This window comes from Amblyraja radiata, chromosome 11, assembly GCF_010909765.2.
Source record: "Amblyraja radiata isolate CabotCenter1 chromosome 11, sAmbRad1.1.pri, whole genome shotgun sequence".
Lineage (NCBI taxonomy): Eukaryota > Metazoa > Chordata > Chondrichthyes > Rajiformes > Rajidae > Amblyraja > Amblyraja radiata.
The window spans coordinates 37,552,621-37,569,498 of record NC_045966.1 but is presented as its reverse complement, the minus strand read 5'-3'; the positions used below and the strand labels follow the sequence as shown (position 1 = coordinate 37,569,498).

At 40.3% G+C, this 16,878-nt stretch overlaps 1 protein-coding gene across 2 annotated transcripts in view; it reads right to left on the bottom strand.

Annotated features, from left to right (window-relative positions):
• Positions 1 to 4,114: 4,114 nt before the first annotated feature.
• The window catches only part of dbn1 (drebrin 1), a 173,024-nt gene continuing 160,260 nt past the window's right edge, over positions 4,115 to 16,878 (bottom strand). For both annotated transcript variants that reach the window (XM_033029681.1, XM_033029683.1), the window contains 4 exons: positions 12,757 to 12,900; positions 8,979 to 9,694; positions 7,138 to 7,222; positions 4,115 to 4,491 (listed from right to left, as the gene is read on the bottom strand). In XM_033029681.1, coding sequence (XP_032885572.1) covers positions 4,427 to 4,491; positions 7,138 to 7,222; positions 8,979 to 9,694; positions 12,757 to 12,900 — 1,010 coding nt within the window. In that variant the 3' untranslated portion in view covers positions 4,115 to 4,426. The remainder of the gene's footprint in view (positions 4,492 to 7,137; positions 7,223 to 8,978; positions 9,695 to 12,756; positions 12,901 to 16,878) is intronic.

Sequence of the window (16,878 nt, the reverse complement as noted above, 5' to 3'; positions counted from 1 at the left end):
ACTCATTAAATGTACTGAATTTTATACAGTTCCAAGTTAATATGGAATATTCAATGCGACTCTCCAGTCAATATGATGAAGTGGGGTCACTGAACAAAGAAATTCACTTCTAGAATAATCTTAGTAGAAGATTAAATTTATGCTTTAAATGTCGCCTTCACTGTTGCAGTTTCTCCCGCCACCCCATGTGCTGTTTTCTCCCATAATGGAACGCACAGTGGCACAGCAGTAGAGCTGCTGCCTTACAGTGCCAGAGACACAGTTTCAATCCTGACTACCTGACTATGGGCGCTGTCTGTATGGAGTTTGCACGTTCTCCCTGTGACCGCGTGGGTTTTTTTCCGGGTGTGCCCTTTTCCTCCCACATCCCAAAAATGTGCAGGTTTGTAGTAAATTGCTCCAAGTGTGTAGGATGCCAAACTGGGATTACACAGAATGGTAATGATCGATGGTCAGCATGGACTCAGTGGGGCAAAGGTCATAAGATCATAAATGATAGGCATAGAATTAGGCCATTCTGCCCATCAAGTCTACTCCACCATTAAATAATGGCTGGTCTACTGTATCTCTCCCTCTTAACCCAATTCTCCTGGCTTCTCTCCATAACTTCTCACACCTGTACTAATCAAAGATCTATCTATCTCCACCTTAAAAATATCCACTGACCTGGCTTCTACAACCTTCTGGGGCAAAGAATTCCACAGATTCACCACCCTCTGACTAAAGAAAATTGTCCTCATCTCCTTCCTAAAAGATTGTCCTTTTATTCTGAGGTTATGGCCTCTAGTCCTAGACTGTCCCACGAGTGGAAACATCCTCTCCACATCCACTCTATCCAAGCCTTTCACTATTCTGCATGTTTCAATGAGGCCCCCCTTCATTCTTCTAAACCCTAAAGGGCCTGTTTCCACACTGTATCTCTAAACTAAAAACTACGTAATTGTCCCTAGAGCTTTTACAGTAATTTGAATGATTTAAGTACCTGACATATGGACCTCACTTACATTAATATTCTAAAAATACATCTAAAATCCCCCCACAGAATAATAATTAAGCCTGATTAAGAGCACAACATTCCAATTCAATTAATCAGATCCTCCGTCATGGTCCAACTTTATTTTGGGCATTAATCTGACATTTGGTGTACCAGTTTCATGGTGGGACTGCCAAAATGAGACCATTGCCACGGACCTTCTTTCAACATCACCCTTTGTAATGCTCGAAACAAAGGCTGGATATTGAATGATATTAGCAAAAGTCCTAGGATTTTTTTGGGAAGCTGGTCTTAAAGTCAATCAATCAGAAGCCTGCTCAGGAAATACCACACACATTAGGCAGCAAAACCTATAGGGCTCACTGACACCTCTAACGTGGGAATAGTTAGGAAAAATATTGTTGCAGATATTTGGCAGTTCTTAAGAACATTAACCAAACCAGGATAAGGCTATATAGAATACTGTTCTGGCTCTACATGTTTCTTATAGCTGCTTTTAATGTAATAATGGGGAAGAGCTGTGGAGTATTTCCCTGAGTGACTTTGCCATACAGTTATGTACAGCTGAGCTGGCTCTCTGATTCAGTTAGCTTTGTTACTTTCTTATAGCCTTGTGAATAATCTTCTATCAAATGCAAATGGATGATGGTGGAAGAGCAATGGCAGGAATTTCTGGGAATAATCCAGAATATGCAGGATCATTTCATTCCAAAGATCAGGAAAGATTCTAAGGGGAGTAAGAGGTAACCGTGGCTGACAAGCGAAGTCAAGGAAAGTATAAAACTAAAAGAGCAGACGTATAACATAGCAAAGATGAGCGGGAAGCCAGAGGATCAGGAAACTTTTAAAGAACAGAAAGTAACTAAAAATGCAATACGGGGAGAAAAGATGATGTATGAAGGTTGCTAGCCAAGAATATAAAGGAGGATAGTAGACAAAAGTGCTGGAGAAACTCAGCGGGTGCGGCAGCATCTATGGAGCGAAGGAAATAGCCAACATTTCAGGCCGAAACCCTTCTTCAGACTGAGGAGGATAGTAAAAGCTTCATTAGGTATGTGAAAAGGAAAAGATAAGATAAGACAAATGTGGGTCCCTTGAAGACAGAAACAGGTGAATTTATTATGGGGAACAAGGAAATGGCAGAAGAGTTGAACAGGTATTTTGGTTGTGTCTTCACTAAGGAAGACACAAACAATCTCTCAGATGTACTAGGGGACAGAGGATCTAGGGTGATGGAGGAACTGAAGGAAATTCACATTAGTCAGGAAATGGTGTTGGGTAGACTGATGGGACTGAAGGTTGATATATCCACAGGGCCTAATGGTCTATATCCCAGGGTAATCAAGGAGGTGGCTCTAGAAATCGTGGACGCATTGGTGCTCATTTTCCAATGTTCTATAGATACTGGATCAGTTCCTGTGGATTGGAGGGTAGCTAATGTTATCCCATTTTTAAGAAAAGAGAGAGAGAGAAAGCAGGGAATTATAGACCAGTTAGCTTGGCATCGGTGGTGGGGAAGATGCTGGAGTCAATTATTAAAGTTGTAATAGCAGCACATTTGGATAGCAGCAACAGGATCGGTCCCAGTCAGCATGGATTTACGAAGGGGAAATCTTGCTTGACTAATCTCCTGGAATTTTTTGAGGATGTAACAAGTAAAATGGATAAGGGATCCATAGGCAGTGGATATAGTTTATCTGGACTTTCAGAAAGTCTTTGATAAGGCCCCACAGGAGATTAGTGGGCAAAATTAGAGCACAAGGTATTGGGGGTAGAGTGCTGACATGGATAGCAAATTGTTTGGCAGACAGGAAGCAAAGAGTAGGGATTAACGAGTCCCTTTCAGTATGGCAGGTAGTGACGAGTGGGGTGCCGCAAGGCTCGGTGCTGGGACGGCAGCTATTTACAATATATATTAATGATTTAGATGAAGGAATTAAAAGTGACATTAGCAAATTTGCAGATGCAACAAAACTGGGTGGCAGTGTGAACTATGAAGAGGATGCCATGAGGAGGCAGGGTGACTTGGATAGGTTGGGTGAATGGGCAGATGCATGGCAGATGCAGTATAATATGGATAAATGTGAGGTTATCCACTTTGGTGGCAAGAACAAGAAGGCAGATTATTATCTGAATGGTGTCAGATTAGGAAAAGGGGAAGTGCAAGGAGACCTAGGTGTCCTTGTACATCAGTGCAGGTACAGCAGGCAGTGAAGAAAGCTAATAGCATGTTGACTTTCATAACAAGAGGATTTGAGTATAGGAGCAAAGAGGTCCCTCTGCAGTTGTACAGGGCCCTGGTGAGACCACATCTGCAGTATTGTGTGCAGTTTTGGTCTACTAATTTGAGGAAGGACATTCTTGGACAGTCCAGAACCAGGGGACACAGTTTAAGATAAGGGGTAGGCCATTTAGATCTTAAATGAGAAACACATTTTTTCACCCAGAGAGTTGTGAATTTGAGGTATTCTTTGCCTCAGAAGGCAGTGGAAGCCGATTCACTGGATGCATTCAAGAGGGAGTCAAATAGAGCTCTGGGCTAGCAGAATCAAGGGATATGGGGAGAAAGCAGGAAAGGGGTACTGATTGTGGATGATCAGCCATGATCACATTGAATGGCGGTGCTGGCTCGAAGGGCCGGATGGCCTACTCCTGCACCTATTTTCTATGTAGCTATGTATCTATTCAATTTCCCTTTGAATTTTAGTAACAGATTGTTTTCTCATCAGACAGTACCCTCGTGGTACCGCATTAAAAAAACAAACATGCTAATTTATCGTGCTCTTCACCCTTCCTCCCACTAGAGTTCGTTTTAAAAAAAAATTTACTCTTATTCTGCCATAGCTTGGAAATAAAATGTTAAGGCATTGATAGAGCTAACATTAAAGCACTGTGAAGATAGTTGTCTATTTGTTACTTTGGTATGCTACAAGTGTTTATATAGAAATCTCAGTGAAAGTTTATCTAGAGATCACAAGTGAAAGCACAGGTTGGACAAACTGTAGCAAGTTATGAGCAAACAAAATGCAAGTACAATTTCCAAGAGGGGATGAAATAGGAAGGAAGGACAAGGTCAGATTGTATGGTCTGTATGTACAGATGAGGCCTGGTTTGAAAAGCTGGATTTTCAGAAACTGTTTATTTTCATACAACAGCAATTAGCATTTCACAAAATTTGTGCTTTTGAAAATGGTACTTGAAAAGCAATTGGTGATAGTTAACACTGCTAGTCACATAATATCAGCTTCAGCAGACTATACCTAGCAGCTGTGAGTGGAATTAATATACAATAAGGTTAATTTAGAAAATAATACATTCAAATTATTACAATTAAAAATAGTAAACACATACTCAAATTAAAACTTAGCAGTTTTTGTCATTTTCATTTACTTGAAGCATATTTGTCATACCGGAGAGCATCACACAACCAACTCAGTCTGCAGGGGAATGATCCGGGTCTGTGTCAGTATCATTGTCGCAATAAGTAATATCAATTTCTGAAAACAAAAAGGGAGAAACAGTAAGATGTCCCCATGGTTACACTGCAAGTATGCAAATAGCTTGGTTATAATATTCTACAGCAAGGCATAATCATAGATGAACACAGGCTCGAGAATGGTTGGATGCTAATGGAAAGTGAGCAGGCTTAATGTGTGTGAGAGGAGAAAGAAAGCGGAGCGGCAACAAAACAATGGGGTGGGGAAAAAGAGCAATTTTCTATCCAGGACCAGGGAGGGCAGCTGTTGTTATACAACAAATGGAGAGCAGATAGATAAAGACAAAGGCAATTTGGAGAAATACCACACATTTCTGAGCATGCTTGCAAAATTCCTTCCATAATTTTCACTCTCACCATCTGGTTCGGGGTTTGGCTGGGAATTCAAGTAGGTGGCAATGTTTATTTCAGTTATATGCAATTCAAAATGGACTCTTCCCAAGAGTAAAACACCATAACAACTATTTCTGGGTTGTTTTCCACAAATAAACACATTTTAAACAGATCCTCCATGATAACAATCACCTTATTGATCAAGGAATGTAATATTGTTTTTTTTTTTACTGAACTGCAATGTGGTTTAAGAAGATGGCTTTTCACCATGCTCTCACGTGCTATTAGGGAGTGGCAATAAATTCTGCCTTGTCATCACACAAAAGCATACAAATATATCCTACTGCTCAGTCAATATTGTCCCCTAGTGCCTGGTAAGAAGCTTAGGTCTGTGCACAATTAATCAGTAATCATCCCAGTAGACTGCTGAATGTCAGTTTTATAATCGATAAACAAACAAAATCCCATGCTCCTCTCTTAGATTTGTATTTGAGACTGATGACAACGCAGTCAAATGCCATTTTCATCACACCAGTCTTGATATTTCCTGATGTATTGATAAAGAACACTCTGCACAACCATCCTTGATGGCATTGACACCATTATCTGATGAGGTTATCAAGATGGGAATTTGTAGGGTGATCAAATTACAATCCCTTCTGCAAAACCTGTTTATTTTGTCTGGATGTATCGCAATGTGAGGACAATGAGTATTTATTTCTACTAATCATAAAATATGCTTCGGCAATGAATTTTGCAACTTTAACCAACACAAACCAACCCAGAAACCTACTTGGAAAAAGTATGTTTTACATCGAATCTCGATGAATGTTTCTGTGCAGAAATTCTTCTTTCATTTTGGATTTAAGAATTTAACTTATATATATAGATACTACTGTCTGATCACAATTGTTTGAAGATGGTCAATCTATGGAATTACAGTGATGATTGTATTTAATTTTAGTAATTTAACATGATTTGGGAATTGGGTGTGCTAAAAGTATTACTGTTTCTAATTTAGCTGCACTCTGAGACCAAAGGTTGAATATTTTTGCTTGTAATTAATTGAAAACACATAATATTAGCAAATGCATTGATACCCTAAACTCAAATAACAACCCCTGTGTTCCACCACTGTGTTTGTTACCTGTTACTAAGGACACCTCCCTCCCTTGGTTGGCTTGGTTCAAACAAACTATATAAACAATGGGACAATCACAACGGATATAGTATTTCTTGGAGTTAAGACTATTAAAAGCTTTGGGATGTGCAAAACGTTGAAGAGGTGGTTCAGAGAAAATGACTGTATTGATCAAAATGTACAGGTTGGGCAGAGAATAATAATTTTAGTAGGCAAATCCAGAAGGGAGGCATTATTTTAAAACTAGAGCTAAAGTTAGCTTGGCAATCAATTCTTCAGAAAAGATTTTAAGAATGCAGTACTGTAGAAATTATAGAATGAAAACGAAAAATTGCCATAGCTAGCAAATGGAGACAAAATATTGGAGCACTCTGATCCAGGTTGGATACACTGGATAAATCCATAAAATGTTTGTGATTAAATGGATAGGGATCTGATGTGATGAATGTAAACTTCACAACAGTGTACATCCCAATTGGTATCTTATATGCACTCCTGCATAGTATAAGAATTGTATTTGACTGGAAGCCTGTGACTCGTGGTGTACCTCAGGGTTCGGTGTTGGGCCTATAGCTGTTTGTCATCCATATCAATGATTTGGATGAGAACGTTCATGGCCTGATTAGCAAGTATGCAGATGACACTAAAGTGTGTTGTATTGTAGATAGTGAATATGGTTGTCAAAGATTACAGTACCATCTTGATCAGTTGGGCTGAGGAATTGTTAATTGAATTAATACAGAGAAATGCAAGGTGATTTTGGGAAGTCTAACATGGACAGGGTCTACACAATGAATGGTAGGACTCTGAGAGTGTTGTGAAGCAGAGGGACCTCGGAGTGCAGGTGCATAATTTCTTGAAAGTAGCATCACAGGTGAATAGGATGTTCAAGAAGGTGTGGGTGGGAGGGGGGGGGGGGAGGATAACTTATGGATCTGGTTTGTAGTGAAAATAAAATGGATCACCTTTGTTCTCCAAAGTTATCCTTATTCTTGGTCATTTAACATAGAAGGAGGAACCTGAGAATACTCAGATATCCTGGTCTGTTTCCCTTGCATTTGAAGGAAACGGGAATGATTGGGATGGGAGAGAATACATGTTAAGTACAAAGTGCCTTTAGGAAGTTCAAAACATATGAAGCGATAGCATGACAGGGAACAGTCAGCTTCTCACCTGGTATTTTACTGCCAGTTTCCTCTACGTGTGATTGGAATTTAATATATTCATCTTGCGGTGGACTAAAAAAATCTTCAACAGCCTGTGGAATATAAATCATAACATTTAATGAAAATGATAGGATGCAGCAAGATATACTGAGCTGTATCTAAAATTATTCAGACAAAAGAGTGCTTCACAGAATGGTTTGACTTGGAAGCAAAGATTTTACAATTATGGTTTTCATTTACATTTTACTCTCTATGATGATCTATTGCTTAGAAAAATACCTCCCTTAAAATAAAAGAGATCAATTAGGCTTGATTTAAAAATGAGCCAAATATGGGAATTTAGCCCAGCTGCACCCTGCCTTCCTCCATCTGTGACTCAGCGTAGAGCACCTGCCTTCCATCCCCCTCCGACTTGAAATCAATGTGCACTGCTCCTACTGAATAGAATCACAGGAGGTGGCTGCAGCTTCATTATGCCAGAAATGGCTCTTTGAAAAAGTGTTAATAGTGTGCCAATGCATCGTGTTCCAATTTGTGATGTTCTAATTATTCCCCAGTGTTTTATTTTAGTTTTATAGATACAGCATGGAGCCCCGCCGAACAATAATTACTGGTGCACTAGTTCTATGTTATCCTGCACACTAGGGGCAATTTACAGAAGCCAATTAACCACCAAACCTGGGCGTCTTTGGAATGTGGCATGAAACCGGAGCAACTGGAGAATACCCACATGGTCACTGGGAGAACGTACAAACTCCATACAGGCGGCACCCATAGTCAGGATCGAACCCAGGTCTCTTGAGTAGTAAGGCAGCACCTCTACGCTGCACCACTGTACTGCCCATATGAATCCATACATCCATATGAAATTCACTTTAAAAATTACAATTGAACCTGCTGCTGAGAGCCTTTTAAGCAGGACAATCTAGATTTTAGCAAATCATTGTATACGTACCTCCATCTCTTTTGCAAATAATTTTATATCCTCTGGTTGGAGACAGTGGGGATAGATATTGCTTAGTTTATCAAAATCCCCAACTGTTAACCTTGAGGATATAGATTCCACAAGAGGTTACAAAAGGGTTCAGAAAGTCAACCCATCAAACAAATTGACAACAAAACAAAGTGCTGGAGGAATTCTGAGACAGGCAGCATCTGTGGAGGGAAATGGGGTAGATGATGTTTTGGGTTGGGGCCCTTCTTTAGACTGATTTAGACTATCAAACAAATTAACAACTGTATATACTAATCCCAGTTGGTGTATCAGGTAAAAAATTAAGGCGGGAAAGAAAATTAATTGCAACTCAAACTCTAGGGGCCTCAATAATCTCTTGGAATGTCTGCGTTGTAAATACATCAAGTGTTTTTGGGCATTCCTATGTCAGGTTTGGTCATTTCAGTGTTAAAATGTACTCTGCCTCAACATTTCATCTACTCTCTAAAACGGCATATCGGATTGTATTTTACTATTTCCAAAACCAGCTAAACCTGTAATCTGAGCAATTGTCAGTGAAGTGCTACATTGTACAGCTGTACACGATTGGCTCACACTTCATTCATTTAAACTATTTCCCTTACCAATCAAAAAAATTAAGGTCAAGAAGGATGTTTGCTCAAGGCTCAGTTTTTGCAGACATTTTACTGAATGTAATATGTCCTGCATTGCTGTTAACTGTCCGAATACATCATTTCTAAAGCTAACTCTGACATGATGGCACATTTTGATTAATATCATATCAAATAGTTGAACTCCATACACTTGCTGTAGCTGAAACCAAAATAAAAATGCTTCCTGCTTTCAAGCACAATAATGGGCAACTTGCAAGTATCCTTTTTATGTTAACTTACCTCTACATCCTGGGGCTTGGGCAATTCCTGCATTCCAAAGCAAAAGTCTTCACTCATCTGTTGTGAGCTTTCAAGCTCTATCAGGCTTGGAATATTCTCCCACTGCTGTGAATCAAGGCAGTCTGGAGGTGGTGCCGGCAATCCTTCATTATTATCAAAACACAGCAAGTTGTCTTCCTCATTTCCTTCACTGTTCTGTGGCTGCTGTTGTTGTTGCCCTACTGCAGTTGGCTCTAACCCTGCATATTGCCCTGCTGATTCCTGGAGGTTTACAAGCAGTTGGCTATTTGCATCGATGTCTGCATGTGTCTCGTCCAGCGGTGGCCTTTTCATATTTAAAATCAGTTCCATGTTGTCATTGTTGGTGTAGATCAATGGCTTCTCTGCGACAGCACTGTGTGATTCAGATGGCAGCTGGTCTATTCCATTGGTCTCCAAAAGGTCCAGTAAGTTCTCATTCACTTGTGGAAAATTGTCATTCGTTTGTGGCTTCCCAATGTCTACCAGGCTTTGTCCCTCAGTACTTGTGAAACCTCGCTGGTCAATGTGCACTGACTCTTCAGTGTGTACGAAGCTGGGTACCTCAGGCCATATAGGGATTGGGGTGTCAATATCTATCAGGCCAGGTTCCTCAGTATAACTTGGCACATTCTGTTCTGGTAGTGGCTCTTCACACCGAATCAGTGGTTTTTCTGGAAAGGTAGGTGCAGTTTTGTCTAGATAGAACACAATTGATAGAGTCATGAAATTAAATGTAGGCATTTCTCAATTTACTTGTTTTCCCTATGGTGCTATAGACCCTTTGGGTACTTGCTGTCCATCTACTTATCTGCTTACTGCTATAATAAATTGTGTGCCGCTCTCTGGCCATAGAAATGCAGTGTATCTAAATAATTATAGGTTTGGTCTCATTCCTGACCTTTTAACAGAGCCCTGAAAATGTTGCCTGTTTTATTTTGATTCTATTCCCTTGTGAAATGTACAACTGAATTTATTGATCGCACTCTTGTATGCAAAGCATTCCTGATCACATCTACTTGTGTCTACATTCTCCTAGTGTTCCCTGTAGTTTTGTTTATTCACACCACAGTGCACCACTTCTATGCTCACCTTTTTGCCCATTTACACTAAATCCCATTAGCCTGCAGTTGGACCCTATCCCTCTGTGCCTTGCCTATATGCGTCCATCTAAATGCCTCTAAATACCAGCTGGCAGGATTACTTGGATATCTTTAACCTCTTCCTACTCCAATCTGAGGTTTCCACCTGCTTTAAGAAGAGTACGATCATTCCAGTTCCAAAGAAAAACAAGGTTGTGTGTTTAAATAACTACCATGTGTTGGTTCTGACATCCATCATTATAAAGTGCTATGGGAGACGGGTCATGGCTCACATCAACTACAACCTCCCAACGCAGCCAAAATCCACTACAATCCGGAAAAGGAAATCGTGAATCCCTTGAGGAGCATATTGTAGGAGTTCACTTAAGAGGGAAATAAGGATGGCAATAAAGAGTACATGAGATAGCTCTGCCAGATAGGGCAAAGGAGAATCCAAAAAGATTCTGCAAGAATATTAAGAGCAAAAATGTAATGAGGGGGAGAATAGGGTCCACTAAAGATCAACAAGGTTGCCTATGTGTGGAAGCACAGGTGCTGAGTGAGGCGTGAAATGAATATTCCTTGTTTGATTTTACCATCAAGAAAAGCATGGTTGCTGGGGAACTTGGGGGATGTTAGAAGTGATGTCTAGAGGAGAGTCCACATTACAGAAGAGGAGGTGCTGGAGATCTTAAATCACATGAAGGTAGATAAATCCCTGATCATCCTGGGATATTGTAGGAATTGAGGGAAGAAATGTTACAGATATTTGCATCATTGATAGCCACTGAATAGATGCCAGAAAACTGCAGTGTGCTAATTTATGTCTTTATTTAATAAAAGCTGCGAGTAAAAACTTGGGAGCTACAGACTAGTGAGCCTTTCATCACAGTTTGGTAAATTATTGGAGGAGATTCTGAGGGACAGGATCTACATGCTTTTGGAAAGGCAAGGACTAGAGATAATCAACATTGCTTTGTGTGTCATTAATTTTAATTTTGAAAATGGTGACCTAAAAGATTACTGAGGGCAGTGCGGTAGATATTGAATACATGTGTTTTAGCAAGACCTTAGACAAGTTGCTGCATTGTAAGGTTATCTGGAAGGTTTGGATCAAATGGCATCCAGTGTGAGCTAGCCACTTGGAAACAAAATTAGCTTGTAGGAGTCAGATGGTGGTGGTAGAGAGTTTAAAAAAAAATCTGGAGCCCTGTTATAATGTAGTACCACAAGAATCGATGCTGGGTTCAGTGTTGTTCATTATTTACATTAACCATTTGCATATGAATGTTGGTGGCATGGTTAGAAGGCTGAAGAAGGTTTTCTATGATTACAATGGGTGTCTTGTATTAAGGGTCACAGTTTAAGGATAAGAGGGAAGTCTTTTAGGACCGAGATGAGAAAAACATTTTTTACACAGAGAGTGGTGAATCTGTGGAATTCTCTGCCACAGAAGGTAGTTGAGGCCAGTTCATTGGCTATATTTAAGAGGGAGTTAGATGTGGCCCTTGTGGCTAAAGGGGTATGGAGAGAAGGCAGGGATGGGATACTGAGTTGGATGATCAGCCATGATCATATCGAATGGCGGTGCAGGCTCGAAGGGCCGAATGGCCTACTCCTGCACCTATTTTCTATGTTTCTATGTTGAACAAATCTGTCAGTGGGCCAAGGAATGGCAGATGAAGATTAATTCAGAGATGTTGCAGGACAGTAAATGGTAGAATCATGCAGAATGTTTTAGAACAGAAGCCTAAAAGGGTCCAAGTACATTGTTCCCTGAAAGTGGTGACACGGGTGAACAGAGTGGTAAAGAAGGTGTTTTGCCTGCTTTCCCTCATCGGTTGGGATATTGAGTGCTGGAGTTGTGTCATTATGTGATAGATGGTGGTGACCCTAAATTTGGAGTACTGTGTATAGTTCTGGTTCTCCTGCTATAAGAAGGGTGTAGGTAAACTGGAAAGGGTGTAACAAAGATGTATGGTAATGTTTTCTGGTCTGGAGAGTTTGGGCTACAAAAAGCTGCAGGATAAGCTGGGTCACTTTTTCTCACTGCAGCGTAGGAGTTTGAGGGGTGACTTTATAGAGGTATCTCAAATCATGATAGGCATAGAAAAGGTGAATAACAGTCTTTTGCCCAGGGTTAGAAAGTCAAAAACTAGAGGGCATAGGTTAAAGGTAAGAGGGGTACATTTTCATACAGAGGAAGATGCGCATATGGAACGAGGAAGGGAAGTGAGAACAATTACAATGTTTATAGAACACTTGAACAGGTATATAAGAAAGATATGGACAGATATGGGCTAGGCACAGGCAAGTAGGATAGTTTGCTTGGTTGATATGAATGAATTGGGCTGAAGGGCTTGTTTCTGTGTTGTGTAGTTTTATGACTCTTTTCACTTGTTTTATGAGTCTTCTTCAGCTACAAAGGAATATAAATAGATTTACAGATGTTTGACAGTTATACTATAGCAAAAGAAGAAATGCCCATTAATAAGTGAAGTGGAAAACACCATTTAAAAAAAAAATAATTCTTTGGACTTTGGATTTTGCCTGATGTGAATGCATCAAACAAACTTTGGTGTTTAAACATTCAATTTGCTTTATTGCTTTAAAGTACCACATACTTTGATGTTTAAACATTTAATTTGTTTTATTGATGATCCATCTTCTAACCATACCTGCATCCAGAATTAAAATTGGAAGCTCTTCCACTACAGCTTCTTCATTCTCCTCATATATTGGTGCTGCAACAAAGCTTGGATCATGAGCACTGAAGGATGTTATGTCTTCCAATCTGGTTGGCTCAAATTGTGTCTGGTGGGCTGTGGATAAAAATTAATATGAAGCTAGAATAACTGCCAAATCTCAAACTTAAAAGGAAAAACTATGAAACATAACTTGGTATTTTTTAAATATATAAACATTGCTTGGTCAGTTAGACAGAATAAGTGATCTAGAAATTTGATAATGTAACCACTGGGAACTTGTGAAACGAATGAATCTTAAAATAATCAGAAAACAAACAGTTTGCCCAATAAGAAAGTTTTGATAGAGGAGTATGTGGTAGCCAAAAATACTCATGCACTCACTCAACAACAAAACTTGTAGAAGAAAAAATGACTTTTTTAGATGAGTTGTGATTAAATAAAAAAATGCTCTTTACAAATAACCTCGCAGATGATTTCACAGCCCTTATTTGTACATTATAACATGCAATGGAGAATTTAATTTCCTGAGAGGAGTCATCAGACCTTTCCACAGACATTGCCAAAGAGATTTTTCTTGTTAGGGACAATAATTAACCAAGGACTAAAATGACTCATTCTTTTATTTTAAAAGGGTTTTGCCTTTAATTAAGGGATTGATTAAAATGATGAATCAACTTTCTGCCCCTTGCAAAGATGCAGAGTAATTCCTTCTGTACAGCCTGGACTAATGACTGTAAAAGGCTAAATTTGCTTGTCAAGTATCGGAATTGATCTACGAACATATTTTCTTGCATTGCCAGAATCCAAATTCACCTTGAAAGATTGAATCTTTGACACAAACAGCAAGCAAGCATGACAGTCAAGTGAAACTTGATATCAGAAGGTAAGACATTAGCTAAGTAGTGGATTTGCCTTTGAGGCACACAAGAGCTTACCTTTGTAGCACTCAGGAGAGATAGGAATTCAGAAAGTCAGTGGGATGGACCTTAGACAAAAGATGGAACTGCTTTTCTGGCACACAGAGAAGACGACATTGAAGCAAACAACAAAAATAGGAAATAGACACAAAAAGCTGAAGTAATTCAGGAGGTCAGGCAGCACCTCTGGAGAAAAGGAATAGGTGATTTTTCAGGTCGAGTCCCTTCTTCAGACAGAGTCAGGAGAAAGGAAAACGAGAGATATTGATGGTGATTCAGAGAGGTATAAGACAAAATGAATGAAAGATATGCAAAAAAGTAATGATGCTCATGAATAGGTGGAGCCCGCAATAGTCCTTGTTGGTTGTGGGCTAGGTGATAACGACTTACACAGATAATGAAACTCAACAGGGTGACAGTGAAACTAGTACACGCCTAGGGTGGGGGAGGGACGGAGATAGAGGGGATGCAAGGGTTAATTGGAGTTAGAGAAATCAATATTCATTCCGCTGGGTTGTAAACTGAAATAGCTGAATTGTAAACAAAGATAGGAAGGCAGAACTTGCTTTCTGTGGCATGCAGGAAAAGACGGATGAATTGGTTTTCCAGTATGTGTATGCTAAGAACATGAAACTGCTTTCTAAGTGACAAGAAAGGCAGGAACATGAAACTCTTGGGGGCATGCAAGGACTGCACAATAGTTGAAATGAGGCAGTAACACGTACAGTTAGAATCATTGGGGCAGTCAAGGGTGATTTGTGGGGATGGGCAAGCTTCAACTGAATAAGGGGGGTGGGGTGTCGAATGGGCTAGTGGAGGATGGAGTTAAAGGGAAAGGGTTTCTTAAATGTGTGAGCGTAGAGACAGAGGGGTGTAAAATGAGGGTAGAAGCAATAGGTAGCAAGGTGAAAAGTAAAAGTGGCAGGCCGGAAAATCCAGGGCAAAAATCAAAAAGGGCCACTTTTCAACAAAATTGTATAAGGGGTAAGAGTGTTGTAAAAACAAGCCTGAAGGCTTTGTGTCTCAATGCAAGGAGCATTCGTAATAAGGTGGATGAGTTGAATGTGCAGATAGCTATTAATGACTATGATATAGTTGGGATCACGGAGACATGGCTCCAGGGTGACCAAGGCTGGGATCTGAACATCCAGGGATATTCAATATTCAGGAGGGATAGAGAGAAAGGAAAAGGAGGTGGGGTAGCGTTGCTGATTAGAGAGGAGATTAACGCAATGGAAAGGAAGGACATTAGTTTGCAGGATGTGGAATCGGTATGGGTAGAGCTGCGAAACACTAAGGGGCAGAAAACGCTGGTGGGTGTTGTGTACAGGCCACCTAACAGTAGTAGTGAAGTTGGAGATGGTATCAAACAGGAAATTAGAAATGCGTGCGACAAAGGCAAAACCGTTATAATGGGTGACTTCAATCTACATATAGATTGGGTGAATCAAATTGGCAGGGGTGCTGAGGAAGAGGATTTTTTGGAATGTATGCGGGATAGTTATCTAAATCAACATGTAGAGGAACCAACGAGAGAGCAGGCTATTTTAGACTGGGTATTGAGTAATGAGGAAGGGTTAGTTAGCAGTCTTGTTGTACGTGCCCCCTTGGGCAAGAGTGACCATAATATGGTTGAGTTCTTCATTAGGATGGAGAGTGACATTGTTAATTCAGAAACAATGGTTCTGAACTTAAAGAAAGGTAACTTTGAGGGTATGAGACGTGAAATGGCCAAGATTGACTGGCAATTAATTCTAAAAGGGTTGACGGTGGATATGCAATGGAAGACATTTAAAGACTGCATGGATGAACTACAAAAATTGTTCATCCCAGTTTGGCAAAAGAATAAATCAGGGAAGGTAGTGCATTCGTGGATAACAAGGGAAATCAGGGATAGTATCAAAGCGAAGGATGATGCGTACAAATTAGCCAGAAAAAGCAGCATACCGGAGGACTGGGAGAAATTCAGAGACCAGCAGAGGAGGACAAAGGGCTTAATTAGGAAAGGAAAAATAGATTATGAAAGAAAACTGGCAGGGAACATAAAAACTGACTGCAAAAGTTTTTATAGATATGTGAAAAGAAAGAGATTAGTTAAAACAAATGTAGGTCCCTTGCAGTCAGAAACGGGTGAGTTGATCATGGGGAACAAGGATATGGCGGACCAATTGAATAACTACTTTGGTTCCGTCTTCACTAAGGAAGACATAAATAATCTGCCGGAAATAGCAGGGGACCGCGGGTCAAAGGAGTTGGAGGAATTGAGTGAAATCCAGGTTAGCCGGGAAGTGGTGTTGGGTAAATTAAATGGATTAAAGGCCGATAAATCCCCAGGGCCAGATAGGCTGCATCCCAGAGTACTTAAGGAAGTAGCTCCAGAAATAGTGGATGCATTAGTAATAATCTTTCAAAACTCTTTAGATTCAGGAGTAGTTCCTGAGGATTGGCGGGTAGCAAACGTAACCCCACTTTTTAAGAAGGGAGGGAGAGAGAAAACGGGGAATTACAGACCAGTTAGTCTAACATCGGTAGTGGGGAAACTGCTAGAGTCAGTTATTAAAGATGTGATAGCAGCACATTTGGAAAGTGGTGAAATCATTGGACAAATTCAGCATGGATTTACAAAAGGTAAATCATGTCTGACGAATCTTATAGAATTTTTCGAGGATGTAACTAGTAGCGTGGATAGGGGAGAACCAGTGGATGTGGTGTATCTGGACTTCCAGAAGGCTTTCGACAAGGTCCCACATAAGAGATTAGTTTACAAACTTAAAGCACACGGCATTGGGGGTTCAGTATTGATGTGGATAGAGAACTGGCTGGCAAACAGGAAGCAAAGAGTAGGAGTAAACGGGTCCTTTTCACAATGGCAGGCAGTGACTAGTGGGGTACCGCAAGGCTCAGTGCTGGGACCCCAGCTATTTACAATATATATTAATGATCTGGATGAGGGAATTGAAGGCAATATCTCCAAGTTTGCGGATGACACTAAGCTGGGGGGCAGTGTTAGCTGTGAGGAGGATGCTAGGAGACTGCAAGGTGACTTGGATAGGCTGGGTGAGTGGGCAAATGTTTGGCAGATGCAGTATAATGTGGATAAATGTGAGGTTCTCCATTTTGGTGGCAAAAACAGGAAAGCAGACTATTATCTAAATGGTGGCCGACTAGGAAAAGG